Source organism: Neophocaena asiaeorientalis, unplaced genomic scaffold (assembly GCF_003031525.2).
Source record: "Neophocaena asiaeorientalis asiaeorientalis breed wild unplaced genomic scaffold, Neophocaena_asiaeorientalis_V1.1 scaffold155, whole genome shotgun sequence".
Classification (NCBI taxonomy): domain Eukaryota; kingdom Metazoa; phylum Chordata; class Mammalia; order Artiodactyla; family Phocoenidae; genus Neophocaena; species Neophocaena asiaeorientalis.
In genome coordinates, this window is record NW_020173040.1 from 1,177,703 (window position 1) to 1,199,432 (window position 21,730).

Consider the following 21,730-nt stretch of genomic DNA (forward strand, 5'->3'; position numbering starts at 1 on the left):
ATCCCGTTCCCCACCCCCAGGATCCCATCCCCACCTGGATGGTAGGAAATATTAGCAGTGACTCTGTGATTGAGAACTCCAGGTTCTGGAGTTCTCAAGAAAAAAATCTAGTTCTCTGGGACCATCCCTTCTCTCTTTCCTTTATTTTTTCCCCTCCAAACCAAAAAGGGGAAAAAAAGAAAAGAAAAATGAACACAGCCTGTTTGAACAGTTTGTACAATTATTTTAACAAGGAAAGAGCTGGACGGGTGCCTGCAGTCGAAACAATGTTTTGGCTCATGAAACCGGAGAGACAACAAAGCCGAGTGGGGTGGGGACTGAAAAACCGGCTGGGGATGGATCTGCTGGGAGTGTGGAGGAGACCCCAGAGCAGACAGAGCATGTGTGCCGATGAGGGAAAGTCCAGGCGTGTCTGTCGGGTGGTGCACCCCCTCTTGCTTGTAGAAGGAAAACATGGGGGATGAAACAGTCCAAATGACAGGAACACCTCTTGCATTTCAGAATTACCTGACAGGTGGTTACCTTTGCAGCTGGAGTCAGGCCTGTGCTTGTGGGGAGCGAGAGACTAGCTGCCGGTCACTGGTTTTTGGTGGGGCCAGGAAGCCACAGCAGGAGGGACTGGCCCTGGAACGTTGTCGACTCAGCCTCAAATTTTAAGAAACACGACAAGCTCTCATGAATATCCCCTTCCCACAAAACACAGTCACCAACAAGATGGGAAGCTGAGGCTGTTACCCTGACTGTTCCACAAAAGCAGAGTCACAGAACTGAGCAACCTCAGTGACCCTGTGGTTTGAGCCCTTGTTTCCTAGATGGAGGCGAGTGTGGAGGGTGTGGACAGGGTGCCAGTGGGTCAGAGCATGACCTCCCCACTGCCCACAGGCCCGACCTCGCAGGTCCCATGAAGCTCCAACGGCTGGTTCTGTTCTCTCCTGACCAAAATTGGAAAGTTTCTAGGACTTCATTAACTTAGTTAACTTACTGGTAATTACTTCAGTAATGTGGAACACACATGCACACCTTGTCTTACCACCCTTCTATTTACTGCGCTTCACGGATACTATGCTTCTTACAAATTGAAGGTCTGGGGCCACCCCACATCAAGCAAGTCTATCGGCACATAGTTTTGTCAGAAGTAATACCACAGCACACTTTAATAGACCGCAGTCGAGTGTAAACATAACGTTTATGCGCTGGGAAACCGGAAATCCATGTCGTTCGCTTTATTGCCGTGGCCTGGAACTGAACCCACCATATCTCTGAGGTGTGCCACATGTACACACACACACACACACACATTTACTTACACATATAAAAATACACACGTGCCCCCAAGCTGACCTGGACGTGTGGACAAAGCTATTTGATAAGCACATGGAATAGATGCCTTGAGGAAGAAAATCTTACTCTGTTTCTTCCCCTTTCCTGCTCGAGCTGCTGGGACCCTGGCTGAGTCTAGTCTCCCCGCAGGAGCCCTCTCTCCCCATCCAACGGCAGGGGAGCCTGACGGCTGCAACACCAAGCTCCAGCTTCACAGCCTTGGGCAGTGAATCCATCCCTCAGGGCGTCAGTGCCCGTGTGAGGGGCGGGGAGGGTGGCCTGGTGATAGAGTTGAGGATGCAATCAAGTAGGGGGAGGATGCACGAGGATGTTTTAGGCAAAGACCTGGAGAAACAGGAAACGTGGATCAGCTTGGCTGACGCTAGTAATTAAGGCACTTCCCCTACCTCAGCTCACAGCTGAGAGGTAGAAACTTAGCGATGAGAATGATTTTTAATTGTTTATTACGTGTTAAAGTGCCTTTGAAATGCTTGGAAAACCTTATTTTCTATCAGGGGATTAGTCATCCCCCTTTGTAATACGTGCTGTTATTGAAGACCCTGTTTTCATACATTATCCAAAGATAAACCTCCAAACTAATGCACGTGTCGTAACACCTCTCATGAGCGTTGCCAGTGCAGTGCTATTAACGTGCATCCAGATGCCGTGGACGTCGGGGAAGGGGTGCGTGTGTGGTGTGTATACACATCAGGGAGGAAGGGAGGTGACAGAAGCCAGGGTGATTCCTCCTGGAAGTCTCCTGTTTTGTCTTCAGACCCTGAGGGTGGTCGCCTGTGTTTGGTTGAAGTGAAGGCCCTGCCCCTCCCCATGAGGCCTCACCTCTCAGGACCACCGGGTTCAACCCCTGCAGCCTCACGTCCTCGGTCCGCATTCACCTCTGCGTGGCGCTGGAGCCTGAGCCCCAGTGTGAAGGGTGGAGCTAGGTCGGGGTCGGGCCGTCAGAGGCTCAGCCTGCAAGAGGATGGTGCCGGAGAGTCCACGGGCGGACCAGCCATCCTCAGGGTGGGTTTCGGCTGAGTCTACAGGAAGATGCAGGTTTTTCATTCTTCTTGTCCAGGAGGGCAACTCTGAATGCGATCTTCCTTGAATGCGGAGAAGGAGCCAGTCACTGCCCCAGCCCATAGCCCATCCCCTCCGTGCCCACCACTGACTCAAGGGCGTGATTGACTGGGTCACATGAGGAGGGGCCGAGAAGCCCACTCCCTGTCAGGCCCACAGAACAGCACTGGGGTCTGGAGGGAGGGAGGGAGACCCGCCTGCCCCACTGGCCTGGTCCTTCCAGGACGCATGGGACCCACCTGGGAGAGAGGCGTCTCCTGTCTGCTGCCGAGCCTGACCCAGGAGCTGTCAGGGTCAGGCCTGCACCCAACCACAATGCCAGGACCAGGAGTCCCGAAGCCCGCATGGCCGCAGCTGCCACAGCCATCCCCTGAGCACCACCTCGGACCCTCCTTCCTGAGCCAATGGAGACTCCAGGCCCTGGGCTCGATCCCGCCGGCCAGGCCCATCCGATCTGGACGTGGCGGATCCGATGGCCGGTTCTCTGTATCTCCTACCTACAGACGTGGTGCCGGGAAGTCTGGCAGCGTGATGACCAGACAGATGCTGGCCCTGAGGGGGCATCGAGGAAGGAGATGCAGCTGGTGACACACAGGCACCTGCACTCACCCGGGACCTGGCCACCTGGAGGCGACAGCCGAGGACTGGCCCCCGCGTGGCCCGTCCATGTCCAAGCAATGGCAGTGGGAAGCCCACCTTGACTTGGAAGAATGTATCTCACCTGGAAAGTGAAAGCCCAGCCACTGCCAGGCCAATATAAAAGCCTGCTCTTTCCCCACAAAATGCGGTTCTTGTACGCGTTGGACCTTTGACTGTAGCACTGCCTGTGCTGACGCTTTCTGTCGAGCAGGGTGGGTGCTCCCGGGGATCAGGAGAGGGTCGGTGTGACAAAAGCAGAGGGAAATAATTCTGTTTCACATTTTCCTCCCGTGTCTCTGACTCAGACACTCCCCTCTGTGCCTGGCGATCTTCGCTTTGCCAGCGATGGTTCTGTGGCTGCCGCGGGTGGTGTTTAGCTCATGTCGTTTGAGGTTATTTGCCTCTTTTTTTCCTGATTTCTGCAACAGAAGGGCACGTGTGACTGTCTGGAAATCTGAGGCTGCCCACACGGACCTTCGACACGTGTGGTCATGGATGTCTTGTCAGGTTCGGCGAGGGCAGGAGAGTTCCCAGGGTCAAGGCCGCAACCACCCGCAGGAACACAGGACACGTGGCCTCCGAGGCTGCCTTGAGGGAAGGCACTTGGCATCCAAGTCACACGTTTTCTGGGGGGACTGTGGTGTGAGCCCCAGGTGGGGCACAGTGCGCCCCAGACCCCTCACACCCCCTGCTCCCCTCCTGCAGGGCTGAGGGCCCCGCCCTGTGCTTGTACAGAGAGACAGATGGACAGAGACAGACAGAAATAGAGGGGCCGGGGTGGGGTGGGGGGGGGCAGGTGAGCCATTAAGGGGACTTCAGTCCACTGCTGACTTAATATGTGCTTCCCCCAGGCCGGCCCTTCACACACGGTGGGGGGTAGGTTTCCTGCAGAGCTACTCCCGGCTCTGACATGTATGAGCCTCTGAGCTACGACTGGCGAAAATAACAGTTATTTGGGGACTGAATTCCAGAATGGGATTAAAGGACCCACTAATTCTTATACCCTCGTATGAACTGTCCCCTGGAACTGCCTCCAGTGTACAACACACACATTCTCAGAATCAGATTGCTTTTATCACACAGTAAACATTCTCTGACCAACTCCTGCACCCAGAGCCCTGGGAGCACCCCAGCAGCTGGGCCGCCACTCTTCCCTAGGACTTAAAAAGGCAATGGCAGCTGTTCCCTCTTCAGTGGTCACGATCAGTCACCGTAACGCAAAGCACTCGATCTGGAGCCTGCAACGTTCACAGATTGCGCTGAAAGTTTCTGTTCATTGTCTCCACTGATCCTGGAAAAGTCCCATGTGGCCTGTTGTTCGCGCACCGCTCAGCCGCCAGCACCCGGAGTCCTGCCCACACTTTTCCCTCCCGCCTCTAGGGATGGACCACCTGGTGCAAACGCCGTCTGGAGTCGGCGGGGCCTCCGCCGGTGACAGGACAAAACCCACCCCTGGAGAGCTGGGGAAAAGCGTCCCCTGCAAGAACGGGCTCCCGACGATGTGGGATCAGCGTGACCTTTGCCCACATGTGCATGAGAAGGGCCATCTGTCGTGCTGGCCGCTGTGTGAGGCTAGGCGTCCAGTTCCCTTTTGCATGTCCTGTGCAGACACCAGATCGGCCCAGGGTGCCCCCGGCGTACCCAGATAAAGGGTTAAGGTCGGCAACCTGCCCCAGGGGGACCCAGGGAGCAGCCAGGCCAGGAGGGCAGGCGGAGACTAGGCCCTGCCCTGTCCCCACCTCAGGGTGAGCCCGGCATTCGGCCACGGGCTGAGGAGCAGAGCCCTGGGCTGGGGAGATGCATGGGTCCTGCAATGCCCAGACCTGAGCAAGCAGGTGGGGGGCAGCTTCCCCAGTCTTCCAGGAGCAAAACTTCTGAGCCTCTAGACTGTCCACCTCTGGGTTATTCTCTCTGACGCCGGGTGTGTGAAACCTATCGACTCAATGGAGGAGAAAATGAGAATCATTTCCTGGGTCGGGGAGGGGGCTGCCGAAGAAGGAAACGTGAACTTGTGGGATCAGAGCTACAGTTCTGTAAGAGGATCGCATGGACCTGGCAGGGACCTGGCGAAGGGGCGTGGGCTCCAGCAGGGCCAGGCTGGCAAACCTCAACAGCACCAGACCAGCAAGGCAGGGTCCCCCCGTCGCCACCCCTCCTCGGCCCGAGACTGCCTCACGAGAGCCCGTGTGTCTCCACGCCTTCTTTCTGGGGGTCCTGGAAGCCCAACTCATGAAATAAGCAGGGAAGTTGGGCCTTGACAAGATGCAGCTTAGAAGTGTCTGCCTCCCTTTTTCCCGCACTTTTCAAAAGTGCAGTTGACTCTCCTCAGTGTCAGGGGTTTTGCTAAGTCCTTTACGGGTGTCCTCTAGCTCAACCTCATAATAAGCCCTACGGCACGTGCTACCAAAACCCACATTTATCCTCTTCAGAAAATGGAGTTCAGGCAGGTGGAGGGACTGCCCAAGGTCATACACACCAAGGTCGGGGGAGACTGTGACCTCTCACCTGCTTAACCCCAGAGCCGTGGAGTGACCACCGCCCACCCTGCAGCTTCCCTGACCTCATGCAAACTCAGGAGGCCAGTTAAACGGAGCATCTGGGCCATGTTGAGGGAGCAGAACCCCTAATCTGCTCGTTTGCAAAAACCAGCATGTGATATCACCCCCAGAGAGCATATCAGGATGGAGCCCAGAAGTCTGCACCCCCATCAACTTTCGTTAATTACTGATCATCGAGGAAGGGGTCTTCACCTGCGCTCGGATCTCCGTGGCTCACTTTAAGGATAACAGTCCTAGGATGTCGAAGAGAAGAGTGCAGAAGCAGTTTCAGTGCAAGTGGAGGGGAACCTGGGTCTGCCAGGCTGTTCCTCCAAGATAAATCTTCTCCTCAGAAGGCTCAGAGGGCATCTGACACGCCAGCCACTTTAATCACACTCACAGCCACACTCAATCCCCACGTCGTGGGAAATCAGCAAGAAATTAGAGAGCTCCCAGTGAGTTTCTGGGCAATCTGCTGTGGGCTTCTTGGATTGGGTTATTTTTTTTTTCCATCTTTACCTTCGGTTTGGGAAACTGCATGGTTATTCCCATCTACCACTCCTTGGCCCGAAATACCCCAAATGGCAGAACTCCTTGCTGTGTGTGCACCCAATATGCACAATGACCAAAAAAAGAGGCTGAGACTCAGTGTTGATACTTGGAAGGTAATTATTTCTACTGAAATAGACTGTAAACAAATGTTGCCCACCTCTAACTTATAAAACGCTCAGGTTCACCCCTTTGAACAAAACGACGTCTGCAAACCAACTGTTGTACAGAAGCAAACTGCTGGAGGAATCCTGATAGCCCACCTCGCAACTCAGAGCAGCTGAGGTTGCAGCAAACAGAGCTCTGAAGTCGGAGCCTGACGCTTTCCGTGGGGCACACCTGCTGGGGACGACGTGGTCGAGGAGGGCTGGCCCCGAGCTGGAGCCAGGACGCCTCTCAAGGGCACCAGTCTTCAGCCTGCGCTGCGTGCCTGTGAGATGGTCCTTCTCTCGTGGTGACCATCCAGCAGCTGCACCGTCGGGACCATGTCACTGACCCAGCGCATCTTCCCGCTGCCGGCTCTCGGGCTGGGGTGAGGGAGACACGCTCAAAGTCTGCCTACACGCTGTGAGCTGGCGGTAAAACCCCCTCAGGTTTCCACTTGCTGAATGAGTTCCTACGGAGAAATCTGCGGGCATCAAGGTCCTGCGTGGCCCCAAGCCTGGCCGCTTCCTCCCGCATCCATCTACGCTGTCAGCAGAGTTCCCCTCGGCATCCTCCTCTCCCCAGCTCCCAGTCTGTGAAACGGACAAGAAAGTGACGAGTTGCCGTAAAATCACCTTCCCAGCCACAGCAGACGTGCCTGGATGCAGTCACACCTCCCCGGATTAACCGACTGTGTGTCCCTGGACAGCTGTTTCACCGCGTGGGGCCTCAGTTTCCTCTCCTAGAAAACAGGGCCATAACCCACCCCGGAGTGCCTTTTAGGAGTGAGGGGCCAGAGTGAAGGTGTGAGTGAGGTCAGGGAAGGGTAACCCACCGCCCAGCACTGTCATCCTCAGAGCCTCTCAGGAAACCCAAGGGTCGGGCGTTCCAGAAGCACGTCAGCCAGGGCAGCGGGACGCACGTCTGTGGCCACATGGGGACCCACGGCTGAGGTTCCCTAAATGGAACAGCTGTGTCGGAGGAGGGTGGTCCAAGAGAGCCAGACCAGAAAACTAAATTGTCATTACCCGCCTTCCTCACATACAGTTAGCAAATGATGATTTTGCTAAATTTGCTTCATACCTTTTTCTGCAAAAGACAGAAAACCTCACAGATACAAATGAAGCCACCCTCTGAGCCTGTGTTCCTCCCTGTGTCCCAAGGGAGTTGGGACGTGTCTGAGCTTTACCACCTGTGTGGAGGCACGAATGCTGTGTAACCTCTGTGTTCTTATAACTTACTAACCATAGCCTCTGTGTATGATTTTGCAAGTTGCTTTTATCATCTAACATTATATTTTAGAGCTTCATCTACGTAGAGGCATCTAGATCTAGTTCACTAAGCCTAAGTGCCACCCAGCATCCAGGGTGTGAGCACACGATTCCCTCGCATTCCACCCCGAGGGCAAGGCCTCCCTGACCTCCGCGTCGCCCAAACCCGATGGAGAGAAAGGCCACGTGTTCCCTTGATTTAGGGGGTCTGGGGGCCTGTGCAGGGACCCGGCGGCACTCGGAGAGCAGCTGGGAATGGCCCTGAGTGGGAACACACTCCCCGTCTGCATCCACCCCACTCGGTCCACTCTGGGCACCTCACGGGGCGGGGTCCCCTCCTCTGGGCCCTAACCCCCACCTGCAGGGGTGTGGTCAGTTCTGCGGGCCTGTGATCCAAGGTGCTGCCCATGTGGTCTCCCCATGGCCTCCAGAGGGTGCCAGGCCGGCTGGTGTCCGGAGGCCGAGTGTTGCAGGGGGTCACCTGCAACGACACCCTCGGTCGGGCCACAGCCATGGGTCACACTGTCTGTTCTCACCTCCAGGTACCAGCAGCGCCGACGTGAAGGAAAACCGCAACGTGAGCAACCTGGAGGCCAGGCTGCCACCCTCCGGGGACAGGGCCCGAGGGGGCGCACCCGGCCTGAAGAGGAAGCGGCCACTGGAGGAGGGCAACGGCGGCCACCTGTGCCAGCTGCGGCTCCTCTGGAGGAGGCTCTCGTGGTCCGTGGCACCCAAGAACGCGCTGGTGCAGCTGCACGAGCTGCGGCCGGGCCTGCAGTTCCGCACGGTGTCGCAGACTGGTCCAGTGCATGCGCCCGTCTTCGCCGTGGCCGTGGATGTGAACGGGCTCACCTTCGAGGGCACCGGGCCCACCAAGAAGAAGGCCAAGATGCGGGCGGCCGAGCTGGCCCTCCGGTCCTTCGTGCAGCTCCCCAATGCCTGCCAGGCCCACCCGGCCCCAGGTGGCACAGCCCCGGACTTCACCTCCGACCAGGCCGACTTCCCCGACTCCCTGTTCCAGCGGTTCGAGCCCACGGCCCCCAGCGAGGGCTTCCCGGGCCGCCGCCCTGCCGCCCCCGACCGCCTGTCCACGGCCTGCCGGCGGGGCCGGCTACTGGGCCGCCCGCTGGACCTGGACCTGGACCTGGGGGGCCCCGCGGCTCCAGGTGCGAGGAACCCAGTGGTGCTGCTGAACGAGCTGCGCTCGGGCCTGCGCTACGTGTGCCTCTCGGAGCCCGAGAAGAGGCGCGCCCAGAGCTTCGTCATGGCCGTGAGCGTGGACGGGAGGACGTTCGAAGGCTCGGGACGCAGCAAGAAGCTGGCCAAGGGCCAGGCGGCCCAGGCCGCCCTGCAGGCTCTCTTCGACATCCGGCTGCCCGGCCACGTCCCCAGCAGGAGTAAAAGTCACCTTCTGCCTCAGGTGAGAGCTCTCCGGTAGCTGCCAGCGGGCAGCGTCCTCGGGGTGCGGGGGTGCCCAGGAGCGGGGACGGGGCAGCAGGAGGACCCCCTGCTCTCTCCCAGACAAGCCAGGAGCTGCCTCTCCCGCTGCAGCGTCGGAGCCGTGTGCCGACTCTGGGGAGAGAGAGCCTGGAAGCGTGTGAATGGAAAAACTGTTGGTTCCGACTTAGCAGAGGGAAGGGAGAGCTGGGCAGCTGGTCACCTTGGTGATGGTGACATCGGCTGTGCAGGGGGCAGTGGGGGCAGCAGGGGTTTGGAGCGGCAGGGTTCCTGACCCCAGAGAGGACTGAGGGGCAGGAAGGCCCCTCAGTGACTATCTGCGGCTGGACCGAGGGAGCCTGCGGTGGGAACGTGAGTTCGGTGCTGGTTTGGGCTGCGTTTCTGGCTCCGGAGGCTAGAGGACGCTGCCTGAGCCGAGGGTCAGGTGGAGGGAGGAGCTCCGGGCTGGGCCTTGCTTCATGCCACCTCCAGGGCCTCGTCACACCAGAGAACATGCGTGCTTCTCACAGAGCTCACCTCCCTCACTCAGGAAGTATTTCGTGCACCGTCCTTGTGTCAGGAAGTGTTCTTGTACCACTTTGCAAGCTCCTCCTTCCTATTCTTGTAACTGCTTATTTATGCAAATTATCTTTTTTCTTACCATTTTGAGAACTATTTGTGGGCATCTCTAATGTATTAGTTACAGGAAGTTATTCTCTTTCACTTTTGGCATCAATGAAGGAGAGAAAGGTTTTACAGTTAAAGGCCTTTAGCCCAGCTCAGGATCCATAGTCAGAACTCAGCACTTGTAAGTCATTGCTCAGATCAGGGCATCTTCACCTCACAGCACCTCCACTATTTGCCTCAGGAGGTCACGTGTCCACTAGAGAAAGCAGGGCACCACCCAGATTCAGGCAACTGGAGGGGTTCTGGACAGTGAACCAAGCAAATGCACTAGGACAGACCTCTGTGTTGAATCACGACCAGGAGCAAGCATCCACCCCTCCATCCATCCACCCATCCATCCATCCACCCCTCCATCCACCCGTCCATCCATCCACCCATCTGTCCACCCATCTGTCCATCCATCTCTCCATCCATCCGTCCACCCCTCCATCCACCCATCCATCCATCCACCCATCCGTCCATCCACCCCTCCATCCACCCGTCCATCCATCCACCCATCTGTCCATCCATCTGTCCATCCATCCATCCATCCACCCCTCCATCCACCCATCCATCCATCCACCCATCCGTCCATCCATCTATCCATCCATCCACCCATCCATCCACCCATCCGTCCATCCATCCATCCATCCATCCATCCACCCATCCATCCACCCATCCATCCATCCATCTGTCCATCCATCCATCCACCCATAAATCCATCCAACAAACATTTATCTGACTCTGGCAGGTGCAGAGCACAAACGGGCACAGCAGACGTTGGTCTGGTCCCCACAGCTTGGCTGCGTGAAGGTTCCATTGAACAGGGAACCCCATGAGGGGGGCAGCTGTTTCTCCTGCTACCTCTGCCCCCAAATCATTCATTTATTTTCAAATATTTACTGCACCATCCAGGAGCGGGTTGGAGGGGGGTAGCCCATAACCTCCATGCGTCTTGCCTTTCGACCCACCCTCAGATAATACACAATCCAGGTAAAAGCGGGTGTGTGACCTTGACATGAGTCCCCACCAGAAACACTGCAGCCCTGCTGTCCCTTCCTTACTCCTCCTCTTTTCTTCTCCTCCTCCTTCCTGCCTGACATCTCCACCCACCAACCACCGTCTGTAGCTCAAACCCACCAACAGCTCCCAAGGAAGCCCCTTTGCCCCCCGCGGCCTGGATGACCCCAGGCTGCCCATGGCCCGTGTCCTCCCGCCACCGTCCCTGGAAGACCCCCCTCCCCGCGGGCTGTGGGCACCCCGTCCTACTCTGCCCGATGCTGTTTAGCAAGAAGTGTCCTTCCTCCAGCTCCCACTGCCCCCCCCACCCCAACCCCCATGAGTTGAATGATGTCAGTGAGTTCCGGCCGTGATGCCTTTTCCTTTCATGTTGTCAACCCTGAGCTCTCACGACGCAGGAACCAGGCGGCACCACTACTTTGTAACAGTCATTTGACCCCAGAATGCAGCACATCAGTTAAAGCCACCGCCACTAAATTATTTTTCCCTGACAGTCCGCTAACACCCAGACTGGATGATGGAGAGAGCGGAGCAGCGGGAAGGCCGCAGCCCGTCCATCACACCAGCCCCATCCTGGAGGCTCATTACCTGCTCCCCTCTCCCCTGCAGCAGGGCGGTGGGGCGCACATGCCGGGCGCTCAGGACCAGGCGCCCTCTGCGGCTTTATTAAATTCGAATCCCACCTTGGACATGGTCTGGGTTCAGGGACTGAGCTTCAAAAGAAAGATTCCAAGGGTCCCTGTAAATGCTGCTCTGCTTTCCTCCTCTGCCCCGCGCCATCTGCACCGCATGCTTCCTGCTCACGCAGGTCCTGGTGGCCAGAGGCACGACCTTTGTTACCTGTCTAACTGCGCCATCAGCACCTGTGCCAAGAGACAAGCCAGGCCCCCCAGACCTGGCAGGGCCCCCAGAACCGCCGTCCACACCCCCAGGAAGGGCAGCTCCCACCACTGAGCTGTGAGGGACCCTGCCCAAGTCTGGGTGGGGTGGGGGGAGAGGCGGGGGGTGGCAGCAGCGGTCACCGCTGGAGCGACACAGCTTCAGGACCTTGGGTCTCAAGCTCAGTATTTAATGCTCTCTGCCCGAAGTCTGGGTTCTGCCCCACAGGGCGGACTTGGTGTGCAAGACACACCAGGGGTCTGCTTCTAAGGCTCGCTCGCCAGCTTCTGCCGCTGCAGAAGCAAATGAAGAGATGGCGTCTCTGCTCAGGGCTTTGAACCAAAGGCTCAGTCTCCTCTGAGTGAGGTGTCAGAAACGTCCCTGGGGGAGCTCCCCTAATTAAGTGATGAAAAATGAACAAAAAACTTCTAAGGTGTCGGTCGTGTGGGGAGCGTGTGTAAAACACCACTCTGGGCCCGGCTGCCGGAAATCCAGGACCAGGCGCCTGCCATGCTGATCCCCACGCAGGTGGGTCAGGACCTGCTCTGTCGGGGGCCCTGGGCTGTTCGGTCTCAGCCACAGAGCAGATCACGGCAGGGCCGGCTCGGTGGGTCGGACGCTCGCCCCGTTGTGAGGACAACTCTGAACAACATAGCCCCCCAGACGTCCCAAGAACCACCACCCTCGGCGCCTGGACATCACCTTCTGTGGACAAGTGAGGTGTCTGCTCGGCCAGGCTGAGGTAAAGTTTCAGCCTCCATTCTAAAACAGTTCTGAAGAATAACATTCTCAATAAAGATTAAAATCACAGGCTTCGATTTCTGCGGTTATCAGATTTCCACCATTTCCTCAACCTGGGGGTTTTCTCAGAACCAGGCTGATTCGTTCCTTCAATTTCATGAGCTCTGACTTCAGGTCTCTTTGCCAGAGTGATGAGAACACGACTTTATTAGATTCTCCAACGGCGCAGGCCCAAGCGAATGGGCGCTCTGCAAACACGAGCTGACACGGTGAAAGAAGAGCCCAGGGGTTGGTGGGAGAGCCAGCCCTCAGATTTCCTTTAGGTTCACGGGAAACTTGGAAGCAATAACGAGACCGTGTCAGAATATAAATGCTCATTACCTGGAACATCCTTGTTATAAAAAAAAACAAAAGTAAAATCACAAAATCTAGATCTCTGTGGTCTTCACTTCCCACCCCTAGAAAAGAGTTAATAACAGCGTTAAATTCAACCAGAAAGGGTATCTCTCAGCATTTTGGCTCCGTGGAAACAGAAGAGCTCCCACGTGATGAGAGAAGAAAGAAAGTGACTAAAAATCTCGGTGATGCAGGAAGGGGGAGAGGTGGTGACAGGTCGCCCCTCGTTTGAAAACTACCAGGTTTATTATCTTGTTCCTGAGTCTCTCTTCACCCCCAGTGATTCCCTTTGTTTGTTTGGTTTTGTTTTTTTAATTTCCATGTCAGGCTGCAGTGGAACTAACAGTGTCTCAAAGATTTTGTCAAAACAACTGAAGCACTTTCTCCCTGAGGGTAAGAGGGGGATGCCTTTAAAACTAACCATGAAGCCTGCTTGCTTCTCAAGCCCTTTGCAGGTCCTTCTAGGGAGCGGACGCCCCAGGCCGGTCCTGGCCATTTGTCAGGCACTCGGCACACTTAACCCGCACCTACTCTGTTCCCTGGTGGTACAGCTCTCACTGCTGGGAGGGGGGAACCATGGGGACATATAACATAATGGAAATGAACAGTGCTTTCAGAGTTCAGCATTTTATAGCAAACTTGGATCAGAGCTCCCGTACGCAGTCCATTTCGTGGAATCTTCCCCCAGAATTAGCTTCAGAATTAGACCAGGGGCCTGACTGTCACCTCGTACTCAACAGCTGCACTTTGGGACACAAACAGACCTGCTGTCCTTCTCCCAAAAGCCAGCGTGACCCCCGCCGCCCCGGACACTTCACAGGTTGTTTCTGTAATTTCACAGTCCTGCCAGTCTGTCTCCTTCAACAGAGGCAGCACCTTAACTGCTGTAACACAGAACTGTTAATATTGATGCCGCAAATTAGCGTTGGAGCTGTCTCCGGATTTTAAATGGGCTTGGATTACAAACAGTGTGGAAATCACACCTACTTGGCTTCGAGACGGTTTAACACTGTCCGAGATGTTCTACCCAAGGACACCCTGAAATTGCAGCAGACGCCTGCAGGGTCCCCCTCATGAGCCCGGGGCCTCACTCTCCCAGACGCTTGGGTCGGCTCTGCCCTGGCCGCGTGTCCAGCCCCGGCAATTCCAGAATGACCTCCGAAGGACAGCTGCAGTTTTACAGGTCCTACAAGCAGAAGGGGACAGTCCTGGGTCCTAATTATTTTCCTGAAAAGGGCTGATTTCTTTCTGCCTTAGCAAGGCGTTCCTCATGGCCACACTGTCTTGGCTGTTTACCTTCTCTTTCCCTGGGGGGTTGGGATTAGGACGGGACCCCCACCACATCCTGAGACCCGCCAGCACAGCAGACCCCGACTTAGAGCAACTCTGGCCACAAAGAACCCAAGCTGAGGAGCTGGGCTCCTGTGTATCTCTAGACAGAGCAACACACCTGGTCTCTGGGGACCTCCCCTGAGCCCTGCAGGCTTTGGCAGAAGGTGCCGGGGATCTGGGGGTGGGGTGGTGTACAGAACCCGCCCACCTTCCCCGTCCTCCCCCTTTTCCACCTGGACGTGCACCCTCACCACCACGTTGCCCCAAAAGCCCGGACATCAGGGAATCGAATGTGTCTCTTCCCTTGGAAATCACTGGACAGGTGATCTCAACACCAGGCTAATTTTGGTGACGCTGGTTATAAAGAACAGGTAGAAATCCAGCGTGGAGAGGTTGTGGTTGGTGAGAGCCAGGGTGGAGGGTGGCCACTTGCCTGTGAGGATTTCTACTGAATTTGTGGGGAAACACAGAATCTGTAATATTCATGTTTTACTTTCAATGTGCGCAAAGTTGAAATTTAGCAATTCAGGATTTTTATAAAAGTGTATCTCTGTCTTAGTCCATTCGGGCTGTTACAACAGAATTCCACAGACTGGGTGGTTAATAAACATCAGACATTGATTCCTCGTGGTTCTGGAGGCTGGACATCCAAGATCAAAGTGACCACAGATTCTGTGTCTGGTGAGAGCCTGCTTCCTGGTTCACAGACGCGTCTTCTCGCTGTGTCCTCACCTGGAGGAAGGGGTGGGGGCTCTCTGGAGTCTCCATCATAAGGTCACTAATCCCATCATAGGGGCCCTCCTGGCTCAGATAAGTACCTGGGGCAGACGCTGGCAGGGCCTGTCTAAGCTGACCCGGCCTGGACCCCAGTGCCCAGGGTGCACTAGGTCCAGGGGAAGTTGTTACTTCCCACCAGCAGGCCCTGGGGTGTCCCACCCCTGCAGCAAGGCTCAGGACTCCAGTTCCAGGTCTAAATCTCTCATGCCGGGGTGCCCAGGTGCCCAGGGTTCCAGCAGCCTGTCTGCCTCACTGTAACTGTTCTGCTGCTCGGCCATGGCCACTCTGCCCCCTGCCCAAGGCGAGCCCGTGATTATTCAGGCAGCCTTCTTCCTTTCAACACCTCAGCTCCGTCTGTGTTCTGTGGCCACACACACCCTCTTGTGGTCCACGAGGAGGGAAAAGCAGCCTTTTACAGAAGGAAGACACCCACCCGCCCGTCCAGCCAGCCCTGACCTTCCCCACGTCGTCTCCTCGGTAGAGGCACTGACGGCCAAATGGGAGAGATGGGTCTCCTCACGGCTGCCACACACGGAGGAGTCTCCAAAAATCCCTCTGCAGCGAGGGTGCGGAAGGCTCTGTAGATGCTAGCAATACACTTACGCACTGACACAATGTCCACACAATATAATTTATACGATACAATTTGTATGATGTGTGTACAATGTATACACAGTACAATTTATATGATACAGTTTATACAATGTACACACGATGTCTACACAATATAATATATAGGAGGTAATTTATACAATATACACACAATGTCTACACAATATAATTTACGTAATACAATTTGTACAACGTGTACACAATGTCTACACTTATACAATTTGTACAATGTACACTCAACGTATACAACTCACACTTATAAACGTACACTTAAACATATACTGTATGTTTATAATGTACCATATACATTTATACAATAGCCCCCACCATCTGAATTCCTACTAAAAGAAGTTGGGTACAATTTAAGTTAGAAGAGTTAAATACGTATTTAAGCCTATATGTTCCCAATACTGTGTTTGGTGTCTTAGTTAACATGACTGTTGATCGATCAAGCAGAGGCTGTAAGCCAAGCTTCCCCAGTTACCTCATTATTCTACAGCCACGACTAACACTGGTGATGCCGGCGATGATCCATGGGGATACTAGGAGCTGGTATTTATCAGGCATTTACTGTGTCATGTGTTGTTTTACACGCTTTACATATAATAGCACATCCGGGCCTCACAGAAACCTGGCAGGTGGCACCACTCACATTCCCTGTACAGACAAGGATGCCGAGGGGCAGGAAAGCTCAGCCCTTCAGCCAAAGTTTGGCTGGTGAGCGGTGGAGCCGGGAAGACGGTCCCAAGGGGGGCAGAGACCCTCCCTCAGACCCCAGGCTGCCCTCCCCGTAGGCCCTGGCACTTTTACAGGTTGGTCGAGGAAACGGGGCAGCGCGTGGCCCCGGGTGATGGGAGCGACACAGGGGACACAGTGTGGGCAGGAAGCAGGAGGGAGCAGCGACTTGGAGGGCTGGCAGAGGAAAGGGGGCTCCTGGGGCAAGGGCCACCCGCACCGAGGTGGCAGAGCGGCAGGGAGCTCGCCGGCTCCCTCTCGGGAAGACCACCTTTGTCAGTGCAGAGGCTGCCCTTGGCCGTGTAGACAACAGGATTTGTCGGGATGGCCAGGTCCCCTCTTCCTTGGGGACACATTGTTACAGTGAAAAGGAGAGACAGCAGAAAAGAGATGACAACTTGGAGAAAGAGGCAGAGGAGGTGAAGAGGAACATCCCGAGGGGAAAGTGCCTCCAGTCCAAGGAGCCGTGGGGTGTGGGGGGAGACCCAGGAAGAAGGAGGAGGGCGGGTTCCCCTGGCTGCTTGCCTCTGCGCCTGCCCGAGAGACGGACATGCCGGGGGTGGGGGATGGGAGGGAGCCCTGCAGACCCCATATCCACACAGATCCAGCTCCGTCGCCCGGCTGTGCCAGGCGGCTGTGCCGTCCTCGCCCTGTAGGGCCTCCGGGGCTGGTCTCACTGGCCCCCTCTGCTCCCCCGAGGTCCCCAGGACTCACACGGGGTGGCTGTTTGTCCTGAGGGCCCTCAGATCGCGGGATGTCGAGGCTCCATGGGTGCCGAGTGTAGACCCACCACGCGGCTACTCTGACGAGGTTGACACTGGCCTGGAGCGCAAAGTGGGTCTGAAAGTTGCCCTTCAGGACCTGGATCCCCGCGGTTGCTGCCTCATAGCTGTAACACCCGCTTCTTCCCAGGTGGGTTTAGGTTGTTCAGCACAGTGATTCAGTTATACACACACGTATATGCATAGACTTTGTTTTCAGATTATTTTCCATTGTAAGTTATTACAAGATATTGAATGTCGGTCCCTGTGCTGTGCTGTAGGACCCTGTTACACTCGGCTGTGTTTTTAAGGCAAACGCAGCGGCTTCCCCAGTTCTCTCCGGGCTGTGTTGGGACCTGTGTTCGAAACATCACCATCCTTCATGACACAGGAGGCAGAGAGATCCTCTCCGTATGGAGAGAGATGCGCTCACGTCCCCAGACCTCATCGCCTCCCCCCTCCGTCTCATCACCCCTCATCCCCGCATGTTTGAGCCCAAATGGTGCAAGGAAAGAGGAACAATCATTTGTAGCAATAGCTCAACAATTAAACATTTTTAAAATGTGTTTTCTACATTAATGCCCTCTGGGGAATTATGAGTTCACTCAAGTCCTCAAAATTATAAGCCTACAAGACAAAAGTTACAAACACCAAGCAGGAGAAACTTCTCTTTAATACAGGGCTGTTTCCCCAAGGTCGTGATTACAGCAAATCAGTGATAAAAGTCATCTTCTGCCAGCAGCGTCAGTCTCTCCGCACCTTAACCATGTTTCATTTGTGACCATTTCAGGAAAAGGACTCTGGGTCGCCTGGTCTTGGGTAGAGGTTTTATTCAGTTACCTAAATGGAGAATGTTGCCTCCGTAAAGCGCACGAGTTGGCCTGCAGCATCCGTGGAATGTCATTTTGGGTTCACAACAGGGTCATGAAGTGAACAGGCAGGCGGAGGCAGAGGCGCTCGGCAGCGTGGCCTTCCTGCCAGCACAGAGCTCGCCCCAGGCGTCTAGACAGGAAGACGACAGGAAGGCAAGCCCGCCCGGATCTCAGCAAAGGCCCTTTCTTCCTGCCAGCTCTCGGTCAGGTGTCCAATGGCCTAGCCACTCCAGGCCGTGGGATCCAGGTCCCAGAGCCAGGAACAGCCCCGGGGCCAGGAAGCTGGTGCCGGTGGAGGACTGGCGACAGCAGCAGCTGGGCTGTGAGGACGGTGTGATGGGGCTGTAAGCAGAGCCAATCGGGGTGGATGGATTCTGATGGAACTCGGGGCAGGGCGGGTGGAGCCTCTGCAGTGGGGTGAAACGTCAGGAGGACAGTAGGGGGCAGCTGTGTCGCAGCCAAGGAGCCCGAGTTTGCCATGTTTGCGGCTGGAAGGGAGCCAACAGCGGGCCTGGGTGGTTCCTGAAATACAAGCTTTTTGTAGGCTGCCCCCTAGCCTCCCCACCTGCAGGGCCCATGCCAAGGCGTGATGTGTGTGGGGAGTGGCCAGAAATCACGAGTTTGGCTTTAGGCAAAATTTGAGATACACGTGGGACAAGCACGTGGGGCTTCCCGCTGCCACCGGAGCCAGGTCGGGATCGGCAGCCTTGAATTTAAGTTCAGCTCCCACCTTTCCAGCTGGGTGCCCTTGGGCAGCTCACTCAAGCCTCTGGTTTCGGGTCTGCAACGTGGGTGGCTTCCCCAGTGGAAGGAGCTGCCTTGAGCTCACCCCGGCGTTGAGGGTATGAAATTGTGAGACTCAGGTGACCTGGCATCCATGAAAGTTCAGTTCATCTTGCTATGACCTTGGGTCTGGGGTGAAGAGGGGCCTCCCCCCAGCTGTGGTCAATGTCCACCTGCATCTTCCCAGGCACAGTGGGGAGTGAACAAGCTGTGCACCTTCTCGGTGCCACAGAACCCACCGTCTGTTTGCTCTCTTACCCTGGAAAGGATGAGGGGGAAGTTGGGAACATAGGGGCTGGGTGGAGAGGGCGACAGGCGGCCCTCTGTCTGGGTCCCGACGTGTCACTCACCAGCACGACCGAGGGCCAGTGTCCAAGACCCCGTTTCCTCTCGTGAAGCAGGGCTGGTGGCCTTGGCCGCACGGGTGATTTGGAGGTGCACAGAACACACTCGGAGTCTCCTGACCTCCATTCTCTGCCATGTCCCTGGGAAGAAGGCCCAGGAAGGTCCTGACGACCCGTCCACTGGCCTTTCTCCTCTGGAGGTGGAGGTGCACAGAACACCCCACTGCGGCCTCCCTCCGACACTGGCTGACCAAGTCCAGAGGCGTTCATCTGACCCCCACGGTCACCCTGGATCCAGGGGTCACTTACGACCGAGGGTAAATCTACTCAATGTTGTTCTTTTGGTTTGGCCGGTAAATCAGATGATTGCAGAATTTTAGAAGTGCTAACCCAGCCATTATTTTATAGAAATGGTCACCAAACACTTGGAAGCTCAAGTCCTGCCTGAGGAGGCTGGGTTGACGGGAGGAAGGGGACCCAGTGCCCGCCTCATAGCAGGAGGAGTCCTCCTGCCAACTTGGTTTTTATGAGGAAGCTTTCGATGACTGTGCAGTGAGAAGAGCCATCAACTGACATGTCTTCTGTGTGGACACCATTTCTCTTAATCCTGGAGTATCTTCTACCCTCGGCTTTACCCTTTGTGCTGTTAGGTTCCAAACAGATCATAACTAACCCTGTGTTTGGATGCCGTGCAGACTATGCCCGTGGCAACCTTCTCTGTCCAACCCAAGATCCGCAAAACTGAGACCCAAATTCTGACCCATGTCGAGAACGCAGCCAACTGAAATCCTGTGTTTGTTTGCAAGAACTACAAAAACAAATCTTTCTGATCACACAAGCTTTTAAATTAAAGTTCTAATATTTTCCTCCCATTTTCCAGTGGATGGCTTTGTGGATTCTGTGAATTGGGATCACTTCCCTTCATGAACACAACCAAGACTCTTATTGTTGAGAAAGAGAGAATTTAATTTTTTTAAAAAATGGCTAATGGAAAAGTCAGAGTAACAAATGGTGGGAGAGATGGGGATTAGTAATAACAAGATACCTCTTTTCCCACCAACTTCTCATCCACTGAGATACAGGAGCCAGGTCGACGGATCGGGACGTCATCTGGTTACTGATGGCGACATGGGGAGGGCGGCCTGGGTGCCCCGACGCCGGGCTTCCTAACTGGACCCTGCAGACGCCCTTCCAGCCTCGCCAGCCCCAGAGCGTCTGAGAGCATGGGCCTCTCAGGTCTGGGATCCCAGAGAGCAAGGGGAGACCAGCCCCGGGACCCCCGATCAGGTGAATCATTCCTTCACCAGGAGGTGTTGGGGAGGACACAGGTGGGCAGTGGCCCCACTGCAGCCCATCGTGAGAAGGGAACAGTCCAGGAGTGGCGACAGTCATGCCCCAAATGACTTTGGATGCCACAACATTTAACGTGAGGGGAGAACACAGAGCGACAGGCGATGTGGTGACCACCTTTGAGGACAAACCTTAGAATTTCAGTCCTGGTCCTGCCAGTGACCATTGGTGTGAGTGGACACATTACCTACCTACCTTCCTGTGAAGTGGGATGTTGATAAAGGCGCCACATCGTAGGGCTGTTTTAGTGAATAAATGAGACATCCTGGCAGAGGGTGAGCCTTCACGACAAGTTAGATGTTGACTATATATTTCCTCTTTAACAACCATATTTGAGAGTCGGCAGGAGAAACGGAGCACGGAGAACTGGGTCCTGGTGGGAGGGCCCCCCAGATGTGCAGCGTCCTTGGCAAATCTCACTTCCTGTTGTCCGTGGCTATGTAATTCCAGCTAAATCCAGGCCAAAATCTGGCTGAAAGAAGCATGAAGCACCACCCGACCAAGGAGCCTGGGATGCAGACAGCAGGAGGAGCAGTTAGAGGGCGAAGGTGTCACAGGGAAATAATTGATTGCGAGAGAGTGACATGTCACCCCCAGAAACAGTGCTGAGGACAGGTGGTCTTTTGGTTGATGCTAATTGGATTCTAGACTAATTTGGTGCTCAGCCTGTTCTGGGCCACAGAACACGTGAAGGTCAACAGTCACACGTATGACCTGCCCCTTATCTACTTGGCCATCAACATCCCTGCTTTCTCAGGGGACTCTGTCCGAGAGCAAGACAGCAATCATGCTGCCGCAAGAGCACATCTGAAACTAACACAATATATGTCAGAAGCGGATCATTCCAAACCTTGCTGTTCTGTGGTTAGGAATACTTTTTAAACGCCACCTGTGCGCTCAGGAGGGCGGCCACCTGTCATAGATGGACTCTCCATCCCTCTTAGAAAGGACCAGGACATCCTGTGTCGATAGAAAGCCCTCTTTCTTAACAGAAGTGTTGACCTAGAGAATTTTTGGAGTTTGACGTGAATCCACTCTACCCTGGACTGGTTGGTATTTTTGCTTCATTTGGTGGTGTTTGTTTTTAATCCCTTTTGTAATCAAAGCAGATGGGAGGCAAGCAGGAAAGTGAGCCCGGGGGCCATGTAGGCGTCTTCACAAACTGTGAAACAAATGAACAGAGGCTCTGATTGGCTCCCAGAAGAGCGTGGCCCAACCACACAACCTCCACCTGCTCTCCTGGGTCAGCTCAGCAGCAGGCGTGGCCGTGAGGGCAAGTCCACTCTGCTGCAGACTCGGATCTGGCCCACTTTTCTCCAGGGCAGCAGGGGTGGGATTGGGCTGTCGGGGAAGAGAGACCCTGATGGACAGCAAAGCCATGAGCCTCCCAGCTAAAAACCGGAAAGGGTCTCCGCAGGGAACAACACTTCAAATCCAAAACATGGGGCCACAGAGGCTGCTGGTGACTGGACATGAGTCAGGCCT

At 55.4% G+C, this 21,730-nt stretch overlaps 1 protein-coding gene across 1 annotated transcript in view; it reads left to right on the forward strand.

The window, feature by feature from the left end:
* ADARB2 (adenosine deaminase RNA specific B2 (inactive)) overlaps positions 1 to 21,730 on the forward strand; it is a 361,308-nt gene that overhangs the window by 256,652 nt on the left and 82,926 nt on the right. Inside the window, exon 3 of the mRNA XM_024742790.1 lies at positions 8,083 to 8,960. Coding sequence (XP_024598558.1) covers positions 8,083 to 8,960 — 878 coding nt within the window. The remainder of the gene's footprint in view (positions 1 to 8,082; positions 8,961 to 21,730) is intronic.